Genomic DNA, 25,580 nt, shown 5'->3' on the forward strand with positions numbered 1-25,580 from the left:
TCTCCACCCAGATCAAGGTGGAAGTGTCACCAGCCAGCAGCTGCACACCTCTCCAGGGGGATTAGCAGCATAACCACCAGATTCCCCTTCCTCGCCATTGTGCTCTTCACTGACTACTGCTCATGATTTCCCTGTGAAGCCCCAGACAGAAATGGCTCCCTAGAAGAACATCAGGGGAAGGGAAGTGGCTTCATTCTCCAGGTTTGCCTGGAGACACTTCATCTGGGGCAAAAGGAAAGACGCAGGGTGGGTGTTCCTAGGCTGGTGCCCCATGCTGCCCACCTCCAGAGGGGAAGGAGGAGACTGGCAGGATAAACAGCAGGCACCAGAGTAGACCAGGGCTCTGCGAGCTGCAGGGGGGTGACCTCCCTAAGACCCCAGCCCCCAGCCCTGGGCCCCAGACACGGGTAAGCAGGTGGGCATCCTGGATTCTAAAGCCCTGCAGAGCCCCCTGAGGTGGGGCAGTTACTTACAGTGCCAAAGCACAGGGGGTTAAGGGTTCACATGGGGGCCAGAGTGAGAAACAGAACAAACTGCAGGCAAGTTCTGGGACCAGGTCCCACCTTCAGCCTCAGAACTGCAATGGGTTAAACCTGGGCCAACCTCAAGATGCTCCTGCCACGGACACAGTCTTTCGGACCTTTGTTCCCTGCCTGACTCCCCTCCCTGCTCACCTCCCAAGCTCACCTCCCAGCAGACCACACCCGCAGGCATCTGGACCATCCAGTGCTGTCACACCCTTCCAGCTGTTCTTGGTTAAATAGGTACTCAAAGGTTATTTTAAGGAAGGGCTGCTCACGGGAGGCAAGAAGTGGAGGAGTGGGGACAGGGGATGCACACACCACACTTCCAACTCTCCTTTGCATTCAGGCACCAAACAGCAAGCAGAGTGCAGCTCCCTCCCTCCCTGGGGCTGCAGAGGGATGTGGACACATCATTCTAACCACTATCTTTGTCAGAGCTTTGGTGAGTGCAGTTTTCTCCATCTTGTTGCATGCCCTGTGTGTGTGTGTGTGTGTGTGTGTGTGTGTGTGTGTGTGTGTGTGTGCGCGCGCGTGCGCCCACATAAGGATGTGAGATCAGTGCCCACATTCTCCCCAAGCTTGTGGAACCCAGTCCAACTGAACGTCATTCCTCACACTGGCCTTTGCTCCTGCTAGTTCCTCTGCTGGATTAAACTGTGTCACCCTTTCCACTGCCCCCCCAAGAACTGATAGGTTGAAGTCCCTCCCCAAACACCTGTGAATTTGACCTTATTTGGAATTAAAGTCCTTGCAGATACACTTAGTTAAGTAGGATGAGGTCATAGGTAGGACCTGTAATCCAAAACACCTGGGTTCTCATCAATGAGAAAATTTGGACCCAGATATATACATAAAGCTGAAGGCAGAGATTTCCCAGGCAAAGAGCAACAAAAGTTACCAGCAAACCACCAGAAGGAGGGAAGAGGCCCTGAACTGATTCCCTGTCAGAGTCTCAGAAGGAACCAATCCTGCGGATGTTATGATCTTGGACATTCAGCCTCCAGCACCATGAGACAGTAACTTCCTGTTGTGAAAACCTCTAATCTGCAGTGCTTGTTAGAGCAGCCCTTGCAAACTAATATGCCAAAGTAGCCCCTCTAAACCTCTACGGCAAAATCTCACTCCTCTTCCTTCCAGACTCCATCAAATCCTCAGCCTTATTCAGTGGTTCCCATCGTGACCCTGTGGAGAACCTGTACACCCTCGGGTCTCTGCAGAGGAGGGGAGGCAGGGGTGGAGGTTGGGGTCCAGGAGGAGGGAGTTGAGTGAGCAGATCGAGAGCCCCCACACTATTACAGCAGAGCAGGTGAATAAGCAGGCTCCTCCACAGCCCTAGGACCTCTGAGTCCCCAACACTAGCAGCATTGAACAAAAGATGGTGTCACCCACTTTACATTTAGAATCCAAGACAGTCTGTCAACTTTTCTCATTTTTTTATTTGTTCTTTTTAGATATACATGACTGTAGAGTGTATTTTGATATATTGCTCATAGAGTATAACTTATTCTAATTGGGCAGTCTGTAAACTATTCATGAGTGTTGGATGCCTGCCTGCTCCTTAAGAACAGCCTGATTGGTTCATCTTGAAAGCCAAATTCTAGATAGCAGCATCCAATTGAAATACTGTAATCTAAAACCACATATGTAATTTAAAACTGCCTATATCCATCTTGTAAGAAAATAAAAATACATGTAATAAAATCACATAGAAGGAAACACATAACAATATACAAATATGTATTGGCAAAGTCTGAAGAAGGCTGATGGATTGTGGCAAAGCTAATTTCCTGGTTGCAATGTTGTACCTTTGAGAGAAATTAGGAAAAGGGTATTCAGGTTCTCTTTGTTATTTCTGAGAGCTGTGTGTGAATCTATAATTCTCCAAAGTATTTTAAAAAGTAGAAAGAGCCAGATACAGTGGTGCATGGTAATCCCAGCGACTCAGGAGGCTGAGGCAGGAGGATCATGAGTTCAAAGCCAGCTTCATCAACTTAGTGAGGCCCTAAGCAACTTAGTGAGACCCTGCCTCAAAATAAAAAGTAAAAAGGGCTTGGGATGTAGCTCAGTTGTTAAGCAACCCTGGTTAAATACCTGGCACAAAAAAAAAAAAAAAAAAAAAAAAAGGAAAATCGGAAAATCAGTTTGTTTGTTTTTAATTCTTTTTAGTTGTCAATGGACCTTTATTTTATTTATTTTTGTGTGGTGCTGAGAATCAAACCCAATGCCTCACACATGCTAAGCAAATGCTCTACCACTGAGCCACAACTTCAGGCCTAAAATTAGTTTTAATAATACATTTTATTGAATCTAAAATATCCAAAGTGTTATCATTTATACCCGTAAATAACTTTAAAATGAGATCTCTCTACTACCCCTTTCTATGTGTGTGTCACATCTTTGCAATCCAGTGCATATTTTATACTTGCAGACAGCACATCCCAATTCAGACCAGCCACATTTCCAGAGCTCAGCAGCCACATGAGGCAAGTGGCTCTCCTACTAGACAGCGCAAGGTGGGTACACAAAGGGCGCTCAGTTTGGGCTTGCTGCAGAACTGAATGCATGAGCCAGCTCATCAGCCTGAAGCAAGAGGGCTGACAGTGGCTAGGAGGACAGCGCCCCATCAGCTGAAGGACTCTAGGGGGAGGTCAGAGGTGCAGAGACAGGGGCTCTGCAGGCACTGAAGGCAGGAAAGACCAGAAGGAAGACATCAACTGAGCCTGGCATGTAGAAAGAGAAAGTCCTGGGTGGGAATTCTTGCCCCCTTTCAGCCTTCTTGGGGGTACCAGGGAGGTTATTTCTAGGAAATAACAGTGATGATCCTGGGAAGCGTTGCTGCTTCTATCTGCTGGGAGGAATGGGAGCTGGCCTGCTGGAGGAGTGAGAGAAAGGATGCTTGGCTTTCCTTTGCCCAGAGAAGGCATGAGCACTACAGATGATGTGTGATCTCAGGCAGCAGCGAACGCGAGTGCATTTTCTCCTAATAACCCCTAGCACCCTCCAGGCATGGAATTCCACACACGTCTCCTGGCTTACCTGCCTTATTTCCTTTCCCCCGTAGTCCAGAGGCTCTGGGTTTCCCCAAGAGGGAGCTGGCAAAGCCCAGCCCGAGCCATTCTCCTGAAGGAACAGCCCCTTGTGACCCACATGACCACAGCTAGAGGAGAGAGCAGCCATGTTGTCTACCCGCTCAAACTGCACAGGACAAAACCGAGACCATAAAGGCCATCCATCGGCCACACCAAACACCAGAGCATAAAAAGAGAATTTAAAACCTTCCAGCTGGGTGCAGTGGTGCACACCTGTAATCCCAGCTGCTCGGGAGGCTGAGGCAGGAGGATTTCAAGATCAAAGCCAGCCTCAGCTAAAGTGAGGTGCTAAGTAACTCAGTGAGACCCTGTCTGTAAATAAAATACAAAAAATAGGGCTGGGGATGTGGCTCAGTGGTTCAGTGTCCCTGAGTTCAATCCCTGGTACCCTCCCCCACAAAAACAAAAGCAAAAACCCTTCCACAGTTTCCCTCACCTGCTCCTCCAGCCTCAACACCTTGATCTGTCCTCCAGATTCTCCCTAAATCCGTCTCTGAAACTCACCATTCTCCAAAACCTCCATCAGGTGCTCCTGGCTACCATCAACACCCTAATTACTGTCTCTTCCAAAAACCGCATGATTTCTAGTCTATTCCACGTCAAAATGAGCTTATTCGTGTCATCTGGCCTGATTTTTCATTTTGTCCCTCTAGGTGCTCTGTAAGTTCCTCAACTTACATCATCACATTGCATGCATCACACCTAACAGTTCTCCAGTGGCACCCTCTCCCTCCCGCCAAAAACCTGAGCAGGTGTCGAATGAATGTTTGTCAGTTGTTGGGAAAAAACTTTGGGATTCCTTTTGTTTGCATCCATTTATTCAGCAGTGAATTTCAGGCACTGAGCTAGGTCCTGAGAACTCAAGGATGAATAAAACATTTTTTATGTCTTCCAAACTCTATGACCCTCTATAAGTTATTTACCCTTGCCCCTTGAATATTAAATGAGGAATTAAATGTATCTATTTAACAAGTCTTCGGTGAGAATTAAATGAAATAATCCTCTCTTAGAATTACCCGCTTAGGTTAGAGCCTGACTCCTGAACCCTAATATTACCTGATGCATTCTTCACCTGTAAGAGGGTCCCTAGAATCATAGGTAGGGCTAAGAGCTAAATTGGGAAAGTAATAGATGAGAAGCAAATGGACAAGGGTAAGTCAAAGAGGAGAAGCTAAATCCTCTAAGAGGTAAAATTCTCCTGGAAAAACAAGTGTCAAAAAGTAAAGAACTAGCCGGGCACAGCAGCCCACGCATGTAATCCCAGTGGCTCAGGAGGCTGAGGCAGGAGAATCTCGAGTTCAAAGCCAGCCTCAGGGACAGCCAGGCACCAAGCAACTCAGTAAGACCCTGTCTCTAAATAACATACGAAACAGGGCTGGGGATGTGGCTCAGTGGTCGAGTGCCCCTGAGTTCAATCCCCAGTACCCGCCCCCCCGCAAAAAAAATATCCAGAAGCAAGAGGGGATCACTGTGCACCTGAGAGGCACTGAGAAGAGGACAGGAGACTACCGCCTCTCCCCTAGTGCAGGGCTAGGGAAGAGTGGGTCAGGGTAGGCCTAGAGGGGGCCTACCCAGGGCAAGGACATGACATTTAAGGAGGCCCTCCAGTCTCAGGCTCATGCAAGCTGTGGAACTGACACCTGCGAGTGGGGCTTCCCTAAGGTTTGCTCCCCGGGTCCCTTAGGAAGCCCCCTCTCCTCCCAACCCTGCAGCAGGTGCTCCCCAGCTACCTGTCCTGGGCAGCAAGACTATGAAGCTCTTCTGCTGGCAGCACAGCCCACAGCCCAGGCTGTCTTCCGCTCCTTTCTCCTTTCTAGGGCACCGTCCCCCCATCAAGAGCCACACTCTGCATGCATAGATTCTCTAACCCCTCTTCCCCATGGTCCCAACCTCCTGGGACTCTACCTATTTCTCAGGATAACAGAACAGCAGGCTTTGTCCCCTGGGTGTGGGGAGAGCAGGCTCCGAGATGAGAGCCTTCCAATGCACGCGTGAAGGTGGCACAAAGTCAGGCTGTCCTTTTCCTTGACCCAGTTTCAAATCAAGTCTCAGGCCTGCACCAGCCACATGCAGACAGCCCCGCTCTGTACCCTCAAGGTGTGGGAGACAAAGCAGAGGACAGTCCTCTGTACTTGGGGTAGGAGAACACAAACCCAGCTCATCGCTGTCCACTGCGCCATCCCACAGAAAGCACAAGGACAGCACCAAGCAGAGCGTGCCAAGTGCAGACAGTTCGGGTGCTAGGAATTCAGAGGAGGGAAAGAACACTGTGGGCTGGGAATGGAAGGAGGAAGGGTTTGAACTGACAGGCAGCCAGGAAGGAACAGCAGGGACAGACATGGTATGGGCAAAAGCACAGAGTAAGGACAGACGTCAGTGTGTGAAAGACCCTTGGCTGATGGAAGAAACGCTCCACCTCAGGGTGGGCTTCGCACACAGGCTGACCACGAGGGGCGAGATTTTTGTTCGGGGTGGGGCGGGGAACACACACATTCTCGGGTTTCCATTTCAGGCAAAATGGCGGAATGAGGAACCCTCTGTGGCAGGCGCTAGATGCACCCACACCCTGCAGGAGTGAAGGACTCCTTCCTTGCCCACCGGGGATGCCACCAGCTGACAGACCTCAGCTTGCAGCCGTTTCTTGGAGCAGCCTCAGAAGAGAAGAACCACCTTGCCCAGGGTACACCCCCTCCAGGGGCAGCCCTCATCCAGTGACTGATCAACACAGAGGTGTGAAGGTCTGATCCTTCACCCCAACTCTGGGCAAGTCTGAAGGACCATCCCATTGCCAGGGCTGCCCATGGGGTTGGCTGAGGATTTCTCTGGGACTATATTGCCATTCAAGTTCTCCCAATTGCAGTCATTCCGATCCCTCTCCCAGGTATTGATCTCAAGAACACTTCTTTTAATAAGCATTTTGCATTCTAAACTCTGGCTCAGAGTCTACTTTCCAGGGAACCAAATGTGTGACATCCTCCCACTACAAAACACTAAAACAACAATTAAAAACATCTTTAAAATGTCTCCTTAAATGGATGAATAATCTGGCAAGGAAAATAGTAGTAGAGTATTAAAGTCAGAAGCTGCCCTGGTGACATCAGCCATTCCTAGAGATTTGTGCTTCACTGCAAGGGCCACAGGGCCTACCCAGGGTGGAGGATTGCTCTAGAAACCTCCTCCTAAAGCCAGGAAAATGCAAACAATCCAAAAGGCAAAAAGGAAGAAAAAGCAGGATATATAAAAACATAAAAATATGAGGGTAGAAATAAATCCTTAGTCAACAATAATCACAAAAAATGTAACTATATAAACTTTTCAGGTAAAAAGACAAAGACTATCAGACTCGATAAAAAAATTGTAACTATGGCTGGACATGGTGGCACATGCCTGCAAACCCAGCAGCTCGGGAAGCTGAGGCAGGAGGATCATGAGTTCAAAGCCAGCCTCAGCAAAAGCAAGGTGCTAAGCAACTCAGTGAGACCCTGTCTCTACATAAAATACAAAATAGGGCTGGGGATGCTCCGTGGTCGAGTGCCCCTGAGTTCAATCCCCACTACCAAAACAAACAAACAAACAAACAAACAAAAAAACATTGTAACTATGTGTTGGTAGCCAGAGACATAAAATGAAAGACACACAAATATTGAAAAAGGCAAATCAGCATCACAAATATCATATTATACTATAATAGCTTTGAGTTAATAAAATTAAAAAAGAAGTAAACAAAGTACCTGAAAATTTTCAAACATTTCTAAATTTATAGGTTAAAAAAAATAAATCAAGGGGCTGAGGAGATAGCTCAGTTGGTAGAGTGCTCACCTTGCAAGCACAAGGCCCTGGGTTCGATCCCCAGCACCACAAAAATAAATAAATAAATAAATAAACAAACAAACAAAAAATAAAAAAATAAATCAAGACAGAAATTGAAAACTACTTGGAATTAAAGATATGAAAATACCTCTGGTCATAACTGTGTGAACTTAAACAAATTACTTAACCTCACTGTGCCTCAGTTTCCCCATCTACAAAATGAGCATACTAGTATCTATTCCATGTTGTTACAAGATTTCAGTGAATTACAAGTAACAATAAATGTTGTTGAGGATGTTGGGGCAAAAGTACACTCATCCATTGCTAGTGGGACTACAAATTAGGGTAACCACTCTGGAAAGCAGTATGGAGATTTCTCAGAAAACTTGGAATGGAACCACCATTTGACACAGCTATCCCACTCTTTGGCATATACCCAAAGGACTTAAAATCAGCATACTATAGTGACATGGCTACACCAATGTTTACAGCAGCTCAATTCACAATAGATAAATTTGGATCCAACCTAAGTGCCCTTCAACAGATAAATGGATAAAGAAAATGTGGTATATATACACAATGGAATATTATTCAGCTTTAAAGAAGAATGAAATCATGGCATTTGCAGGTAAATAGATGCTAAGTGAAATACACCAATCCTCTAAAACCAAAGGGCAAAAGTTCTCTCTGATATATAGATGTTAATACACAATGAAGTGGGGATGAATAGAAATTAATTGGATTAGACAAAGGGAAATGAAGGGAAGGGATAGGGGGATAGGAATAGGAAAGACAGTAAAATGAATCAGACATAACTTCCTATGTTCACCTATAAATTCATGCCAGTGTAACTCCACATCATGTACAACCACAAGAATGGGAAGTTATACTCCATGTATGTATAACATGTCAAAATACATTCTACTGTCATGTATAAATTAAAAAATCAAACAAAAAAATTTTTTAAAGAATTCAGTGTGTTAATATATAACATAGTTGGATTAGTACTTGGCCTTAATAAATGGAATATAATTCTGAGTTATCATCATCATCATCCTAAAACTGAAAAAATACAATTGAAGAAGTACTTACAGGAAGTTTACATTAGGGAATAAGAAAGAGTGAGAATTAAAGAGAGAAACATCCAACATAGGAAGTTAGAAAAAGAATTTTTTTAAAAAGAATGACATAATAAAACCAAAGCATAAGAATTAATAAAATAAAAAGCAAATACTCAAGAGAAAAGCAACAAAGCCCAAATCAGGTCATTAACAAAGATCACCAAAAATATAGAAAAAGAAATAACTAAACAATGTTAGGATCCTTTAAAAGGGTGCAAAAACCATAGATAGAACAGAGATGTAAGAGAAGCTATTGAACTTCATGCCAATAAACTTGAACTTTTTTTTAACTCTGGAAAAATAAAATTTACCGATTTTACCAAAATTGAAGAAATAAAAAACTATATGGGCTCACACTCACAAATGAAAAGGATTAATAACTTGAAACCTTTCCATAAGAAAAAAATTAGGAGCAGATGGCTAACGAAAAACCAACTCGCCCAACCTTGGATTCAGAGCCAGCTCCTCTCTGACCCAGAAGGTACAGCATCCCCCCAGGCTCTCCTCTGTGGCCTGACCACCCTCGTTTTCCTCTCTGCTCCCTCCTCGATGATTTCATCCAACCCCATCATGTGGCGCAGTTGCTCAGCTGTGCAGTGCTGGGGATGGAATCCAGCCTCGGACCTGCTGGGCAAATGCTCTGCCACTGAGTCACAGCCCCGAACCTGCTGGCCAGTATTTTTCTAACTAAGGGTTTACACCCAAGGGGCTATAAAATCAAATTTAGGGGTTGCTTCCACATTTTAATTCAACATTTTTATTGTGGTAGCATACACAAAACATCGCCTTTACCACTTTCACCATCCGTAAATGTGCAGTTTGGTGGCACTGAGTTCATTTACATGGTGCCACCGCCACCGTCATCTAGCTCCAGAACTTTCGCCTCTTCCCCAGATAAAACTCTCTGCCCATGAAATGACAACTCCCATTTCCCTCCTGGCCCCTGGCCACCACCCTTCTGCTTTCCATCTCTATGAATCTGACAATTCTAGCTACTTCACATAAATGGTACCATGTTTGTCCCTTTGTGCCTGATTTATTTCACTTAGCACAATGTCCTCAAGTTTCATCCATCTTGTGACCTGTGTCCAAATCACTTTTTTTAAGACTGAATAATATTCCATGTACTTTTTAAATAAAGTAGAAGTTGTTTAATGAAGTAGAATAAAAAAGAACAGAGTACACCTCTTACAATAAGAACAAGTATAATGTATTTCCTACTATGTATCACAATCATAAAAGTTCAAAAAACAAGCTGGGCACAGTGGTGCACACCTATAATCCAGTAGCTCAGGAGGCTGAGGCAGGGCCACCGTGACTTCAAAGCCAGCCTCAGCAATGTTGAGGTGCAAAGCAACTCAGTGAGACCCTGTCTCTAAATAAAATATAAAATAGGACTGGGGATGTGGCTCAGTGGTGGAGTACCCCTGAGTTCAATCCCCAGTACCCCCCCCCCAAAAAAAAAAAGTTCAAAAAACACTGATTTGGATGGTTGGAAACTCTACATTACTAGCTGGGTCTTCCCTACCTGCACCTCTGAGCTCATTTCCAAAGAGCTCCATGTGGCTGGGCTTCCAGTGTCTGGGCAGATCCAGACCCAGACTTGCAATTTTCTTTCCTCCAGACATGCCTCTTCTCCTATGGTCCCGCTGGTCCTTCATAATCCGGCCCTGCCTGCCTCACCTGCCCCAACAACACAGTCCTAACTTTGTTATGCAGAACACTCAGATTCCGGTCCTCTCCAATTCCTGCTTAAATGGGATTCACCCACTTCCTTCTATCTCCACCTTTGCCTGCGGACCATTTCTCTTTCTTTGAGACCTCCTCCAAAGGCTTCCAGGAACCACGAAGCACACCGATTCGCTATGGCTCCCTCCTCCTCCTCTTTTTCATTCCCCAGGTTGCTGAGCATTCCAGGTTCAAGCCTTTCTGTCTTCTCAATAGCCTACCAACCCCTCCCCAAACCAGGAACCAAGGGCTGTGTCTGCTGGCACACTGTATCCTAAGCACTTAGGCTGGCACTCACCATAAAGTAAACCTCCCTTAATAATTGTTCGATCAAGCAAGGACAAGGAAGCCACGAACATCAAGGGCAAACTTCACAGCTTTGGTCCATGCCTTTTCCTCCTGATCAACGCAGTTTGTGCTCTCCTGGGCAGAGACCCCAAGCCCACTACACTGTACGCAACCCCCTTCCTTCTCGCCTCCAGACCAAGATGGATCCCCTAGGTCCCAACTGCTCACAGTGGGCCTCTCCTAAGCGCCACTGCATAGCCCAGGAGAGGACAAGGACATAAATGCACACTGACGCACATCCCTACTTCTTTCTGCAGCAATCTGTCCCTAAATTCTCACTGGAAGACCCTACCATCTTTGTGCCACGGAGGTCTTTGTGAGGTGGTATCATACCAGCTCGGTGCAGAAGTGAAGATGGCAGCCTGCAGGAATCCCTGAGTGCTAACATGGACCCAAATCCTTGCATCAAATTAGCCTCTTTCTTGACATGGTGCCTTAATAATACCTTTCCAGCTACCCTTCCTATAAAAAGCCCAGATAACCTTCCATCCTTGTGACTTTTATCATGTCACCACCCTGTTCAAGGACAACACATGGCTCCCTGTGGCCTAATGAACCAAGTCAAGCTCTCCTTCTTGGTTTTCAGAGCACTTCACTGAAGCCACTGACCACTTTTACCAGCTGCCTACTTCTTCCCGCCTTCCCCCGTACACCACTGGATCCATCTCTTCTGTCCCCACGTGCAACACACATTCCTACCCCCGCCTCAAGTGTTTATCCTTCATACATATTTATTGAAGACTTATTTGCTACACACATGTGTGGAGCTCAGAGTACAGTTCAGTTGGGAAGAAGACACTGAATCCCTACCTCATGGAACTTCCAGTGGAAAGCAGGGTTTCCACCTCGGCACTACTGACATTTGAAGCTGAATAATTCTTTGTGGGGCAGACCATGAATTGGAGGATGTTTGCAGTGCCTCTGGCTTCTTTCCACTGGATACCATTAGCACTCGCCTCTCTCGCATGCAACAACCTAAAAAAATGTCTCCGCACATTAAGAATTGCCCTCAATCCTGAATCACTGGTATGGAGCAGCAGGAGAAGCTTGCTACAGGTCACCTGGAGAACCTGCTGAAGAGGCATTCACAAGATCCTACTCCAGGGAGTCTGCTTCAGCAGCCCAGCAATCTGCATTGCTCCAGCCCTCCAGGTGATTCCAGGGCCAGCCTCTGCTTGGGTAACACTGGTAGGATGTTTCCAACAGGAGAAAGACTAATATTCACATAAGCCAGCTCATTACAATGATGATGGGCACAGAGAACAAGATAGGTAAGCAAGTGCTGTTGATGCAACTCATGGGGCAGCCACGGTCCAGCTAGTGGTCCAGGCAGCCTGCTGATGGACCTGCACAGGTAGGGTCAGGCGTAGGAGAGGTGAGGGGATACACCACACTTGCTTCTCTGCACCCCTGTTCCTGCTCTCTTTAGTTCTGGATGTGCCTGTCCCCTCCCCTATCCAACCCTTCCTCCTCCAGGCAGTCTTTCAAGTATTCCAGCCACCAGTGCCTCTCTCCTCACTTCCTTATCTCATCTGTGCTACTTTGTTTCCCCATATAGACTTCAAAGCCCGCAAGCACCAGCACGGCACCATCTCCTTCTTGACCCTCCCCCGGGCTCCCTTCCAGGATCAGAGCACACAGAAGTTGGGCTTGCTTAGTTGGATTAAGCTGAGTCTCTGGAGTGAGGCCTGCCAGGTGGCATCATGCAATGTCCCTACAGGGTCTCTGAGGGAGAGCGGATGAGAAGCAACTGGCACACCTTCTGGGTTCTGGGAAACTGGCCCATTCACCCAAGACCAGGCAGGGCTTGCCACAGCAAGCAGGTAATTCAGATGGCATTGGCCCTGGCACAGGTACCTGGCCCTGCTGACCAGGCAGAAGGAATCACAATAGCCCCATAAGGAATCCTAGAACAACCCTCCCCCAACCTCCCCCAGCCCCCATCCAGGCAGAGAACTGCAGCAGCGTTTCCCCTAAGTCAACGGAGCCACAGGAGGAGGCAGCTGGCATTTTGGGGTTATCTTTTGCACACAGAATGGGGCTGTCCCTTAGTTTCTAAGCGACACCTCCTACTGCCCTTTCTCTCTGTGGAGTTTAACCCGAGGATGGGGGCAGGATGGGAAAAGTCCATCTTTTGCTGCATCTCCGACCTATGGCCCTAACGATGTGAGAGAATGCTCTCCTTCAGAGGGATCAGGCTGTGAGTTTCACAGATCCAGCAGCTATGGGATTGCCAGAATTCACTACCCCTGTGCATCACCACAGTTCACTAGAACCCCCACATAGCTCAACGCTCCTGGGGAGAAATGCTTTTTTCAGGACTTATCAGGCTTAAAATAAAAATTCTACCCGATTTTAAGTCCTTCACCTTCCGGCTCCAATCAAATGGCCACGGAACTATACGGTTTGGGGAACGCCCGGGTCTGATCCCCGCCACCGCTTGGGGCATTCAAATGGATTTATTATCAGTTTAGCTGCTTGGAATTCCAAACTACTCCCCATTTTTTTAACAGCAGAACAAAGTTGTCCCCCCCCCCCCCCCAACACACACCGGTCCCCCGTGTACACACACACACACACACACACACACACACACACACACACACGACCGGCGCTGAGCAGGCGCTCTTCTGGCTGCTGAGATGCGCTTCGCAGCGCATGACCCTAGCCTAAATCAGCGGTGCCTGGGACTAGGTACAGATCCCAGGGTCACTCGCCCCGGGGATGCTGAGACCACAGCGTCAGCCACCTAGGGGCTCGCCGGTGAGCGGGATGCATCCCACCGCGTCCCTTGGACTTTCTTACCTCTTGATGTAGTTCCTGCCATAGAGGATCTGCTGCAGCAAGGTCACCAAGGCGAAGGCGCAGATGAAGATGAAGAGCAAAGTTCGGTTCCCCAACAAATCCCGGTTGGCAGAGGGGTCTGCGTAGCGCATCCTGGTCGCGGGGCGCCGCAGGCGCAGGGTGCGGGGAGGCCCGGCAATCACGCGCTGGCTTCTGAGACCCCGGCGGCGCGCGGCCGAACCGGCGTCTCACAGCGTGGTCAGGCGGGCGGCGGACTTCGCCGGGCAAAGTTTCCGGCTGGCGCAGCCCGAACAGGGGGCATCCGAATGTCTCTGGCACTGCAGCGGAGATAGGACAGGGCCGCCCGCGAGAAGCTCGAACACAGCCCCAGGCCTTCCCTCTGCTGCCTCCACCTCCGGGAGCCGGTGCCCGGGAGCTGCCGATTTCCCTGCGGAGGGGCGACGGCAGGTGCCCCGAGCCGGGAGCGGCCCCTCCCGCTGAGGTGACGGCCAATGGGGATCCGGCTGGGCTCGGTCCGCCCGTGCGCTCCAGCGCGCCGTTTACCGCCCCCTCTGGCTGGGCTCAGATCGCGGTCGCCCAGGGCTTGGGGCTCACCTAGGGTGGGCCACGTCTGATCCCCGGCCCTCAGCGAGGAAGCGCAAAGGTTGGCCTTCAGTTCTGGGCATGGGAGATGGGGGACAAAACACTCCGGGAGTCAGACTAATGACAAGCGGGCCGTGGAGAGGGGGAGGGGTTGGAGCGAAAACACTGGGTTGGAATCGTAGAATTCAAAAGAGGGCAGAAAGGGGAAGCTGAGGCTGCGGAGCTGGGCTTGCTGGAGAGGATCATTTGCATGCGGCGCGCTGGGCACTGAGTCACCACCGTGAACGCGTCCTCGCACGCTCCTAGAGATTGCTCAGGAGAAAGCGGAGCAAGGTCAGCCGGGCAGCCCTTCAAGGACGGCGCGCGCGGCTCCTGCATGCTAATGGCCTGCGGGGCTGCCCGCCCGCGCCCCCGGTGTTCAGCTCCGACAGGGCAGAAATTCAGGCGCCCCCGGCCTCTGCTACAGGCCTCTTCCTCCTCCCCAACTTCAGCTCACGCGGTTCGTCAAAGACCCTGTTGTCAACGAGACACTGAGACCTTGTCTCATCCTTAGAACCACTGGTAAACCTTAGGTCAGGCAACCGACCGCCTTCGGGGGCCGCAGTCCCTAAAAGCTTTAGTAAGTCGCTACGTCTGGAAGCACGGAATGCAGGAGGAAAAATAATCACAGAAAAAAAAAATGTGAATGTCCTGCCTCTGCAGAAATCCTTACCTCGAAAAATGTCCCCCCAGCCCCGCTCCTGGCCCAGCACGCCAGGCGACAGCCCTACCATCCCAGCACCAACAACCGGAGTCCCCAGGCGCCTGAGAGTCACGTGCTGGCGGTGTTCATCACCCAGCCCAGGCAGGCTGATTCTAGGGAACCCCTTTCGAGGACCCTGCAGACACTCCCGGAGGTTCTAAAGGCAGATCAGGAATTCTACTTGGTACTTGAATAAAACTCATATCTTAGCAAGAAAAAGAACGCTGGTCTTGACATTTAGTAGTTTTTGAACTGGAAAGACCCAAGAATGTAAGGCAAATTCTCATGAACCCTTATAGGGTTCCCCCAATAATTTGGAATTTGTGTAAATTCACAAGGTGGAAGTGGACCCTGTGCTATCTATGAAGAGTTACAGCTCCAGCATTTGTCCAAGCCGTCACAGGCGGGCTTTTTAGTCAATCAAAGGAATAACCTAGACATGTAGAGGGCCTGTCATTATAGTAACTCCTGCATCTTTTCACGTGTATTAATGAATTGTCATCTCTGGGCCTCTAGCTAACCCATTTTACAGCTGTATGGACCAAAGCTCTAGTTGACCAAAGCAGCTTACTTTGGGAGAAGTCCCTGGGTTCTCAGATGGAGCCTTTTCTCCCACAGGTAGGGTACATGCTTATGGGAGTGCCTGTTCAGTTGTCCTCCACCCCATCACTAGCTTAATGTTCCATTCTTGCTGTCTTCAATTTTTTGAATAGAAGAGCCCTGTCACCATACTGGGCCACACAAATGTAGCCCGCACACAGGGCCCAAGTTGACAGAGTACTAATTTTCACCTGGTTGGTGCTCAGTCTCACTTATTCAAGACAATTTTTGCACCCTCATTTCCTGTCTGTTCCTGCTTATCGTCCATTGCCATCAGGTCCCCATTCTGAGACTCGTCTTTGGATGCAGGGTTCCTTAGAAAAACAAATCTGTTTTAGACTAATGAATGCAAGTTATCCTCAGGACTTTTAAATTGCAGTGTAATACATTTACAAAAAAGTACACGTAAGCCCATGTGATCGGCACACAGATCAAGAAAGGAAAGTATTGCCCTCAGTAAACCAGTGAATAATGAAAAAGTCAAAGAAATAACTCAAAAGAGAGATGAGAACCCTGCTCTATTTTTCAGATGGCTCTTTGAGTTCCTTCAAAAGTTTGCTAATTTTGATCTAGCTCTGTGGAAGGACAAATTTTGCTGGACACTTACTTCATTAGCCATTCAACCTCAGATATCTGCAGAAAGCTCCACAATCAAACCATGAGTCCTCAAATGCTCACCAACCATCTGTTAAACTTGATCTTCTGTGTATTCAATAATAGAGACAAAATAGAAGACTATGAAGTTCCAGAGGGGATGACAACAGGGCAGAGAGTAAGTTTAATTAAGTTAATTGTTGTTGTGACAGGTAACACCTTGGTACCTCAGGGTCACCAAAGGGGTAGATATAATCCAAATGGGGAAAACTGTTTTCAGTTGTCGAGAATATGGGAGTTGGACAAAGATTGCCCAAGCAGAGACCACTCGTTTGGGCTTTATTCCCTATGCAAATGGAGAAACCATGAGCCCACATGATGACTACTGTCAAAGATGGAGAATCCCCAAGGTCTCACATTGCCCCCGTTAACAAACTGGACATCCCTTGTGAAGCTCGTCAGGTGACTCTTGATATGGCAGACAAGGGTATCAATTTCTTATTGGATACAGGTTCATTTTCTGCCTTACTCAAACCCCCCAGCCCCTTTCTTATCAAACCCGTGTTGTGACTGGTGTTGACAGAAACTCCTAAATTCAAAAGATTTATAGTACCTCTGATTTGGAGAACTAATTATTTCCCAAGCTTTCTTATTCCTGGCCAGAATGCCATTCCTCTGTTGGGAAGAGATTTTTCTGGGCTTTCTGGATGCAACTCTTCATTTAACACCAGGACATTCACCCCTCTTCCTGGAAGCATTGATAACAGGACCATTCAGTGAGAGGCTCAGAGGATGCCTGAGGATGTTTTATCTCAGATAGATCCTCAGGTTTGGGACACCAGGACACCAGAAAGGGCAAAAAATGCTCAGCCAATCTTTATTTTTCTTAAAACAAAATATTCCCCCACCAAATAACAGTACCCTGTCAAGCCTGCAGACGCCCCAGGACTTCACCCCACCATCTCTAACAGTCTGCATGAACCAGTGAGCATTAAAGGCCTCAAGTCCCTCCCTAAAAACTCCATTCTACCTCCATTAAGCAGAGGGACTAGTGACACTTCACTAGCTCCTGAAGGTTAGATGCTTGTTTTGAACCCAGACTTCTGTGCTTACTTAGTGGCATGTTCTTCATAACAGAAATACAAAGCCATCTCGGGTCACCTGAGCTTTGCACTGCACAGACTGGAAGAGATGACCAGAACATGAGGCATGAGATAAATTGTTACTCCAGCAGATAAGATGCAAGTTTTTGCCAGAGATCCCTGAGACACCAACTCCTCTGCATTACACAGGTCAGGAGAAACATAGGTCAAGGTCTAATTATAGCTGGGGTAATAACCTTAATTGGATCACTTATAGGACAGGTGGAAGGAATAATTTACAATGCAGTGACCACCCAAAATATTTCAGCAAACACAAGAAACCAGACCAAGAGTTTAAATGGCTAGCAAAGTCTTTAGACTTACTAGCCCAATTAGTGATAGAAAATAGGCTGGTTCTAGGTTATCTGTTAGCTTGAGAAGGTGGAGTTTGTAGTCTGGCAAACACCTACTGCTGTTTTTATGTCACTGGACAAACAGATTACTAGTGCTGAACAAGTTTTGCAAAAAGCCATTTGACTTAAAGCTGTTTACCCAGGTAACACTAAGGCTGTATGGGAAACTGTTTAAGCTTACCTGCCTAACCTCACCTGGCTGTTACCACTATTTGGACCTTTGGTTGCCATAACTACTCCTATTGCTTGTCCTTTGCCTTCTTAATCTCCCGGTAAAACTTGTATCTTCCAGATCACAACAACTGCATGCTAAGATGATGGCAATGTTAAAGGATTCCAATCCATCCCAACAATGGAGAACTGGTCTTGTGTCCCCATTAGATCAGGCAGGCAGAAACTTTAGATCCCAGAATAGGTGGGGACAATGCCCCATTCTAGCTTGAAGCCCCTATGGAAGATGGATCATCCCCCTTCCGGAACCCCTTAAGAATAGGGATCTAAGTCTCTGGGGATGGGGAAGAGATTTAGGAATACAGAGAGAACACTAGGTCTCAAAAGAGAAATGCCCATCATATCTTGGAATGAAAGACAAACAACCCATGAGCCACCTCCCCACCCCAATGTCCTTACACCCGAGTCCTTGCCTGAAGCTTGCCAGCTGACTGGTGAAAAAGCAACAAAACTTCAAGATAATCACAAGGCACCTAGAAGAACCACTACCTTAGGGTCATGCACATTAGACTTTGGTGACCAAGAAACAACAGTAGCCTCATTGGCTACTTTTGATCCTGCTGCCTCAGCCTCCAGAGTTGCTAGGATTGCAGGCGTGGGCCACCGTGCTAGGTCACATTATATATTCTTTTGTGTCTGATTTCTTGGGCTCATTGTTGATTGTGACTCATCCCTGTTAGTTGTGTGGGGTGGGAAAACTTCTAAGATGACCCCCATCTTCTCACTCCCTCTAGTCCACACACCTTCCCCCAGTCATTCAACTGAATGCTAATGTAAGTGCTGCTGTGCAGGGAGTTGGCAGATGTGATTCAGCCTAAATCAGTTGGTGTTCAGATCAGATGGTCCTCCACGGGCTGGAGCACGTGAGCCCTTGACAGGAATGAGACTCCTCCTGGTGTAAGAGAACTAAAGCATGAGGAGGATTGACACGAGGGAGTTCACCACTCTTGATTTTGAAGATAGAGGAGATTGCTTGGCAAAGGATACAGATGGCCTTGTGGAGCTTTAATTGGCTCCTGATTCACAGACAGCAAGGAAATGGGGGACCCCAGTCCTTCAATCACAAACAAGACCCTGAGTTCTACCAACTATCTGAATAAGCTCTGAATTCATTCCTCCTGAGCTCCAGCCTCCCATTCCTTGATTTCAACCTTTGAGACTCCTCAGCAGAGACCCCAGCTGTACTGCACCCAGATTCAAGAACCCCACAACTGGGAGCTCATAAGTGTGTGCTGTTTAGGACACTAAATTTGTGATCATTGCCTCACAGCAATAGAAAACCAGTACCTCAGCCAGATGTAGTGGCATACACCTATCATCCCAGCAGCTTGGGAAGCTGAGGCAGGAGGATCGTGAGTTCAAAGCCAGCCTCAGCAACTAAGAGAGGCCCTAAAGCAACTTAGAGAGACCCTGTCTCAAAATAAAAAATAAAAAGGGCTGGGGATGTGACTCAGTGGTTAAGCACCCCTGGGTTCAATCCCCAGTACCAATAAATAAATAAATGAAAAAGAAAACTATTACCTTATTGCTGTATAACATGCCCTTGCATGACTGTAGCACAAAGTACTTATCCTTTATTAATGATGGATACCCAGCTAGCTGCCACCATGAACCTTCCAGTGCATGTCTACCTGCTGGGCATCTCTATCAGGAAGTGAAATTGCTGGGTCAGAGAGCATACTTATGTTCAGCTTTACTGACTACTGCTAAATGGTTTTCCAAAGGGAGAAATTATTTTTTAATATGTATTCCATCAGACTTGCCATGGTCATTCTGGGTGATGCCAACATTAACTGGCTAACTTAATAACAAAGAGCTCACCACACCATAAGCCAAAATAGTTCAGGGACAGTAACAGCTCCAAAGGTACTTACTCTCCTCAACCGCCAGGTCACCTGAACAAATTAGCAGAGAATAAGAATGAGCTGGCATTAGGCATATCTGGAAGGTAGCCACGCCCAGCACTATACCACCAGTGCTGTCCCCTTCAGCACATCTGCAACTTTGCAGCACTCTTCCATAGAAGATGTATTTCCATCACTGGATAGTCTGGAAATGACCAGCGATGGTCCCGTGTGTCTTTGCCAATGCTGCTTTTCTATCTTAATGGTGTTTTGAATCTGACTTCTTCATACCAAGTTAAAGAGGTATCTTTAACACCTGCACACAGATGCCTCGCAGGCATCTCTCATGGACTCAGGTCTTGCAACATGGAGGTCTGAAGTCCCGGCTTCTGCTATCAATCTGGAGTAGATTCCACTTTAAGCCAAACTTATATCTGGGTGTAGAGTCGCAGCAAACGCTCAGAAGGCCTTGAAACCAAAAGAGTAAGCGCATGGCTAACTGATCACTATGCCAGATTCAGAGAACACCAGTTTTATACTGTAATCACCCAGAACAGGGACAGCGGCATCATTATTGGAAGCACACGTGCAATTAAGCCAAGAGCAAATGTCAACGCTGGCACAGTCTGCTAAATTGTGGATAACTTGATGGGCATTACTCGTTCTGTAAGCATTGTCTCCAATATAAAATGAACGTTTAAAAAAAGAACTTAGAGGTCTCTTTGGGTTTAAGAAAGCCAGTTTTTATTTTGTACAGCACAACTGCAACCTGCCAGATTATGTAAGTGACATTCCATCCATGTGTTCAAGGGTTTTGTGCTAAGTACATCCTCTTTTTGTGCCGCTTTACATTTATGTTAAGGAGTCAAGCCTTCAAGAGGCTGGATCCTGGCTTTGGGTCACTTTGTGGGTGGTGAGAATATCTTGCCGCCTGGTTTATTACCAGAAATGCTCTGGTAATAATCTCTTATCCAGAGAGCCAGGCTCTGCCCTTGAATGGTTAACCACAGATGCTAGGCTTTACTGCATCAATCTTGTTTTTAATAACTTATTATATAATAGAACTATAATTTAATCCCCTTGTTCAGTACAAGTTGTGTTCTACGTAACTTATAATAATCCATTTATAATCCCGAACCTTTCAGTCTTCACATCTCCAACCTGAGAAGTACTTCCTTCTGTCCTCCCACCATCTCCCTGTGTTTGTTCCAGTTGATCCAGTTGGTTCCAAAAGGTAGAGACCCTGTTGTTATTAATCCATAAGCCAACCAGTGCTTCAGAGTATAAAAAGATTCTGTCCAGTATGTCATATTCCCATAGATAGCCAGGCATGGCATCACTGTTTGTAATAATGTCACTCAGGGGCCTGGGGATATAGCTCAGTTGGTAGAGTTCTTGCCTTGCAAGCACAAGGCCCTGGGTTCAATCCCCAGCACCACCAAAAATAATAATAATGTCACTCAGACCACATGTAGATGACATAGTGGCCAAAATCTCCCTTGCTAATTTTAAAAGCTGGGCCTTGGGGGAGGAAACAGGGACCAGGTTCTGTTCTTTGAAGAATAGCACTTACCAACTCAACTGAGAAGATGTTTTTCATCTCCAAGACAATGCAGGCCCCCTACACAGGTCTACATAATGCTGAGACTTTCAAAAGAACAGCTTAATAAATATTGCTGCTTAAAATGTTTCATGTTCCTTCAAAGCCAAGGAGAAAAATGGGTTGTGTGTTCCACAGTGATCATGGCTTCTAAAGCACCCTCAGATGGTCCCAATCCTATCACTATGGCCACTGCAAAGGATGTGTCATTTAACTACCATCCTAAGTTCTAAAGGCTCCATGCATTTGGTAGTCATAGCTGGAGTGACCATCATGTGCTAGCCACTGTGGGACATGGTAAGGAAATGGGGATCAAGGATTCATAGTCTGGGCTAAAAGTCCAGTGAGGAAGACACATGGACAATCCAGTCGTGGCTAAGTATTCCCTCATCCCAGCTGTGAGCAACAGGGAGGAAGGCAGGGTCGACTGTTGGCCTTCGTTGTGATGGGAAAGGATAGTCAATCAGGTGAAGACGGTGGGTCAAAGCATTCTGGGCAGAGAGAGGGATGTGAACAAAGCCTGGCAGGAGGAGACACAGCTCATCTGGCTCAACGGGGCTGGAGAGATGAGGCTGGCAGGTGCGCAGAAGGCCAGAATCCAGGGAGCTGGATTTTAAGCATGGAACCATTGCGGGTAGAAGGCGGATGTGACGAGCTTTGCATGTTAGCTCATGAGTCTGTGGGCTGGCAGAGCAGTAAGGGGCAGTGTTGTAAAAGCGCGGCCGGCCCCGCTGCTCTTCCTGTTCCCTGAAGGCCTCAGATCCCTCCCCATGACCCATCCTCCCACCCACTCCCACTGGCAGGCAGCCCCCCCTGCTGAGCGCTCATTATTGTACCAACTTGAAAATTAATTTTCTGCCTCCTTCCAGGGAAGCAGGACTGGAGTGGAGAAATATGATCACTGCTTTATAAAAGCTGTCACCATATCAAGTGCCTCATCATTCAATTCCATTTGAGGTTCATGGAAGGAGATTCATAGTGGTTGGGGCTGGTCCACTGCAAAACCATGCAGGTGGCAGAGCTGGCCTTTGGTACACCATTGTTGCCACGTACTGGGCCCCTGTCCCTCACAAGCTTCTGGTTCGGTACCATGCTCTTCCCCCTCCCTTTGACAGTCTCCGCTCATGGGAAAGGCTTGGACAGCTTCATTTAAGCCCTAACATTCTCGGTGGAGAGAAACTTAACCTCAAGTATCACCTGTGAATGTAATCAAGGAGACTTCCATGAGCACTGTCCTCAGAGCTCAGAAACACATGGCAGCCCTCCCTCTACCACGTCCTCACACGTTTCCAGTGCAATGTCCTGGACAAGCATTCCCCCTGGAATATACGTCTGATGTTATCATAGAATTAGTAGAAGTAGGATTTGTTGTATAGAAAATTTCTCACCATCCAGTTATGTCAATACTTGTATGTGAACAACGAATGACAAGATTGGTGTATTCTGCCTAAGAATCCTGAAATGAGATCCCTGTCCACAAGTGTAGTCACCAGTATGACAGCCTGGTCTTGCAAGGTTGTGGGTTTGCTCAGGCCATCATTACTTATAGGCCAGGTAGGACTTAGAGGACACTGGGAGTCAGAGAACTTCCTGAAAGGGCCAGATGTAAACGTCCTAGGCTTTGTGAGCCTGATGGTTTTGGCTACGACTACCCCACCCTGCTGTGGTAGTGTGGAAGCAAAGGCAAGACAGAAATGAGTGGGCATGGCCAGAGCTGGCCAGAGGCCATGTTGCTGACTCCCAGTCCACACTGTGTGATATGCGGAGCCCAATGCACATGGTTTCACCCCACTAACCTAAAGGTCATGTTTCAGAACCATGTGCAGCACCACCTGTGGCCCCATGTCCTACCCATCCCCCAAACACACACACACACACACACACACACACACACACACACACACACACAGAGGTGTGCTAGAACCTCATCTCTAACCACCATGCTCACAGTAAAAATAAGAAGCCAGGCAACTGGTCTACCAGCTTATAAGCATGGACACTAATTTTGTTTGTTGTGTGAATACCCTGATGTTTGGCCACAAGGGTTGTGACAAAGCTGAAAGAAGTCTCTGGCCATGTCCCAGAGCCTAAGAGGTGCTGGAGGATGGGGGCTCAGCTCAGAGGGGGACCACTTCCTGTCACGGCTTTGTGAGAGAAGATACCCACCCTCTAACTGGCTGGCTTCCTCACATGTAAACTAGAAGTATCTCCCCCTCAAAGTAGGAATTTGAGAGGATCAAATGTGAAAGTGTCAGAGCACCTTGTAAGCCTGGAAACCACACAGTCCCAAGGCAAACTGCATTCTCTCCTGTGGCCTTGGGGAAAGAAATTTCACAAACATTGAAACTTAACAAATGTGTGAAGTGGGTCATATGTCCTCGGTGTTCTTCCTTTTCCCATCAACACTTGACCACTCCCATTGCCAAAACTGAGCCACCCTGACTCTCCAGTGTCCCCACTGAAGCCCACCAAACTTTCTTGCCTTGAGTCTCTCTGTCTCATCTCCTGACACAGGTCTGAAGCTGTTTTAGTGTTTTGTCACTGTGACCAAAATACTTGACAAGAACAACTTAGAGGAGGAAAAGTTTATCTGGGGCTCATGGTCAGTCAACTCCATTGCTCTGGGCCTAAGATGAGGCAGAACATCATGGCAGAAGGGTGTGTTGGAGGAAAGCAGATCAGCTCAAGGCAATTGAGAAGCAGAGAGAGAGGAGCCAGGGACAAGATAAAGTCCCAAAGGCACAGGCACAGGGACCCATGACCTCCAGCCATGCCCCACCTACCAGTAGTCCATTCGTCAAATGAATTAATCCTCTGATGAGGTTACAGTTTGTAAGTCAATCTTTTCACTTCTGAACCTGCCTGTACTGCCTAATGTGAGTTTTTTGGAGAACATTCCAGATCCAAACCATAACAGAAGCTAACCCAAAAAAGTATGGAACAATGGAGAGGGCACAGGCCCTGGAGTCAGAAACCTGAATTTGAGGTCTGGCTCTGCCACTGTCTGAAAGTTTGACTAACCTCTTGGCAACCTTGGACATTTAGCCTATAAAAAAAGAGAGCAATGGTTTTCAGAAATTTTTCCAATGGTAAAATCCTGGCTCCAAAGCAAAAGGGCACCCTGTGTCCTCTCTCCCCACCTCGCCCTCTGCCTAACTAGCAGCCCTTGGTGCCATCGTGGCTGCAAGGCCTTGCTGGAGCATAGCTTGAAGCCATTGTGCTAGAAACGCTCCAATTATCACACAAGTGGAGGAGGACCTATAACCAACAGTGGGCTCCACATTAGGAGCTGGGCAGCCACAAGGAAGGGTCGCAATTTTCAGAATTTCAGTTCTGAAATCTGTACACTGACCCAGACTCTTGGGAATTCCACCTGGATATCTTTGGATTCTTAAACAGAGCTTTTGATGTTTTTTGAATAAAGCAAATAAGAGCTCTGTGAATAGAAGCTTTAAAAAATATATAGGACTTAATAACTATATGCGACAAAATTCTTCTTCTTTTTAACCTTTTTAAAAAAGGTATAACATATGTTCAGAAATACGCGTAAATCACGGTGTACAGCTCTCCATGATTATCACAAGGGGAAAGAAACAGTCAGACTCCAGAACCCACTGTCTTCCCTCTCAGGCTGCCTATGTTGAATCCTTTCCTCTTCACTTTTCTTGCCAGCCCTGGCTTAGCAAGGCCTTCTCTGCAGGTCCCCTAGGTCCCCAAGCAGGGCGTGTCTTTCTGAGGCCACTGAGGCTGGTACAGTGGAAAGAACATGTACTTTGGACCAGACTCTCCATGATCTAGATCTTCGCTGGGCTGCTCACTAGCTTTGTAGTCCAGGCAGGACGCCACCCTGCCCAGCCGTGCCCCAAGTGCCGTCTGAGGGCCACACGTGCCATCTTGTGCTTCTCAGGGGCGGTCACTGCACCTTCACAGACGTGCCTTCAAGTGGGTCTTGTAAAAGCCCTGCACGGGAACACCCACTGCAGGCATTTATGAATTGTCACTGTGATGCCCACAGAGATGAAGTGACTTGCCCAGTGTCACACAGTGTCCTTGGGCTCTGAGGTTGGCCAGTGTGTGACCTGGAGTTGCAGCCCTCTAGGCCAGAGGGGTGGAGACGTGGGAGGGAATTCAGACTTGCCCACAGTCCACGGTGGTCCGGAGGCCTGTTTGGGCTAGGGCGCCTGGCCCTTTGGTTCCCTGTCCTCCTCAGGAATACTTAGCTCAGCCTCCCCAGGATGTTTCCTAAACAGACACACAAATGCCAACCTTATGACACTTGTTAATAAAAACAAAGTCCCTCCGTGGGATTGGGTTCCAGTGGTGCCTAATAATAGCCATAGGCACAACAAATACATAGCTGACCATGGAGCAGCTCCATGGACTATGGGGCAGCCAGGGCAGGCAGCCCAGCCTAGAGCAGGCTAACAGGGCCCCTGGCAGGAGATGGAGGGCAATGAACCAAAGTCA

At 47.6% G+C, this 25,580-nt stretch overlaps 1 protein-coding gene across 4 annotated transcripts in view; it reads right to left on the reverse strand.

The window, feature by feature from the left end:
* ST8SIA5 (ST8 alpha-N-acetyl-neuraminide alpha-2,8-sialyltransferase 5) overlaps positions 1 to 14,650 on the reverse strand; it is a 70,960-nt gene extending 56,310 nt beyond the window's left edge. The window contains exon 1 of one of the 4 annotated variants that reach the window (XM_079108791.1): positions 13,426 to 14,650. In XM_079108791.1, the coding sequence (XP_078964917.1) occupies positions 13,426 to 13,556 (131 nt within the window). In that variant the 5' untranslated portion in view covers positions 13,557 to 14,650. The remainder of the gene's footprint in view (positions 1 to 13,425) is intronic. The other 3 variants (XM_079108792.1, XM_079108794.1, XM_079108793.1) reach the window with 3 other exon arrangements.
* Between the last annotated feature and the right edge of the window lie 10,930 nt (positions 14,651 to 25,580).

The sequence above is a fragment of the Sciurus vulgaris genome, assembly GCF_902686455.1.
Source record: "Sciurus vulgaris genome assembly, chromosome: 13".
NCBI classification, from domain to species: domain Eukaryota; kingdom Metazoa; phylum Chordata; class Mammalia; order Rodentia; family Sciuridae; genus Sciurus; species Sciurus vulgaris.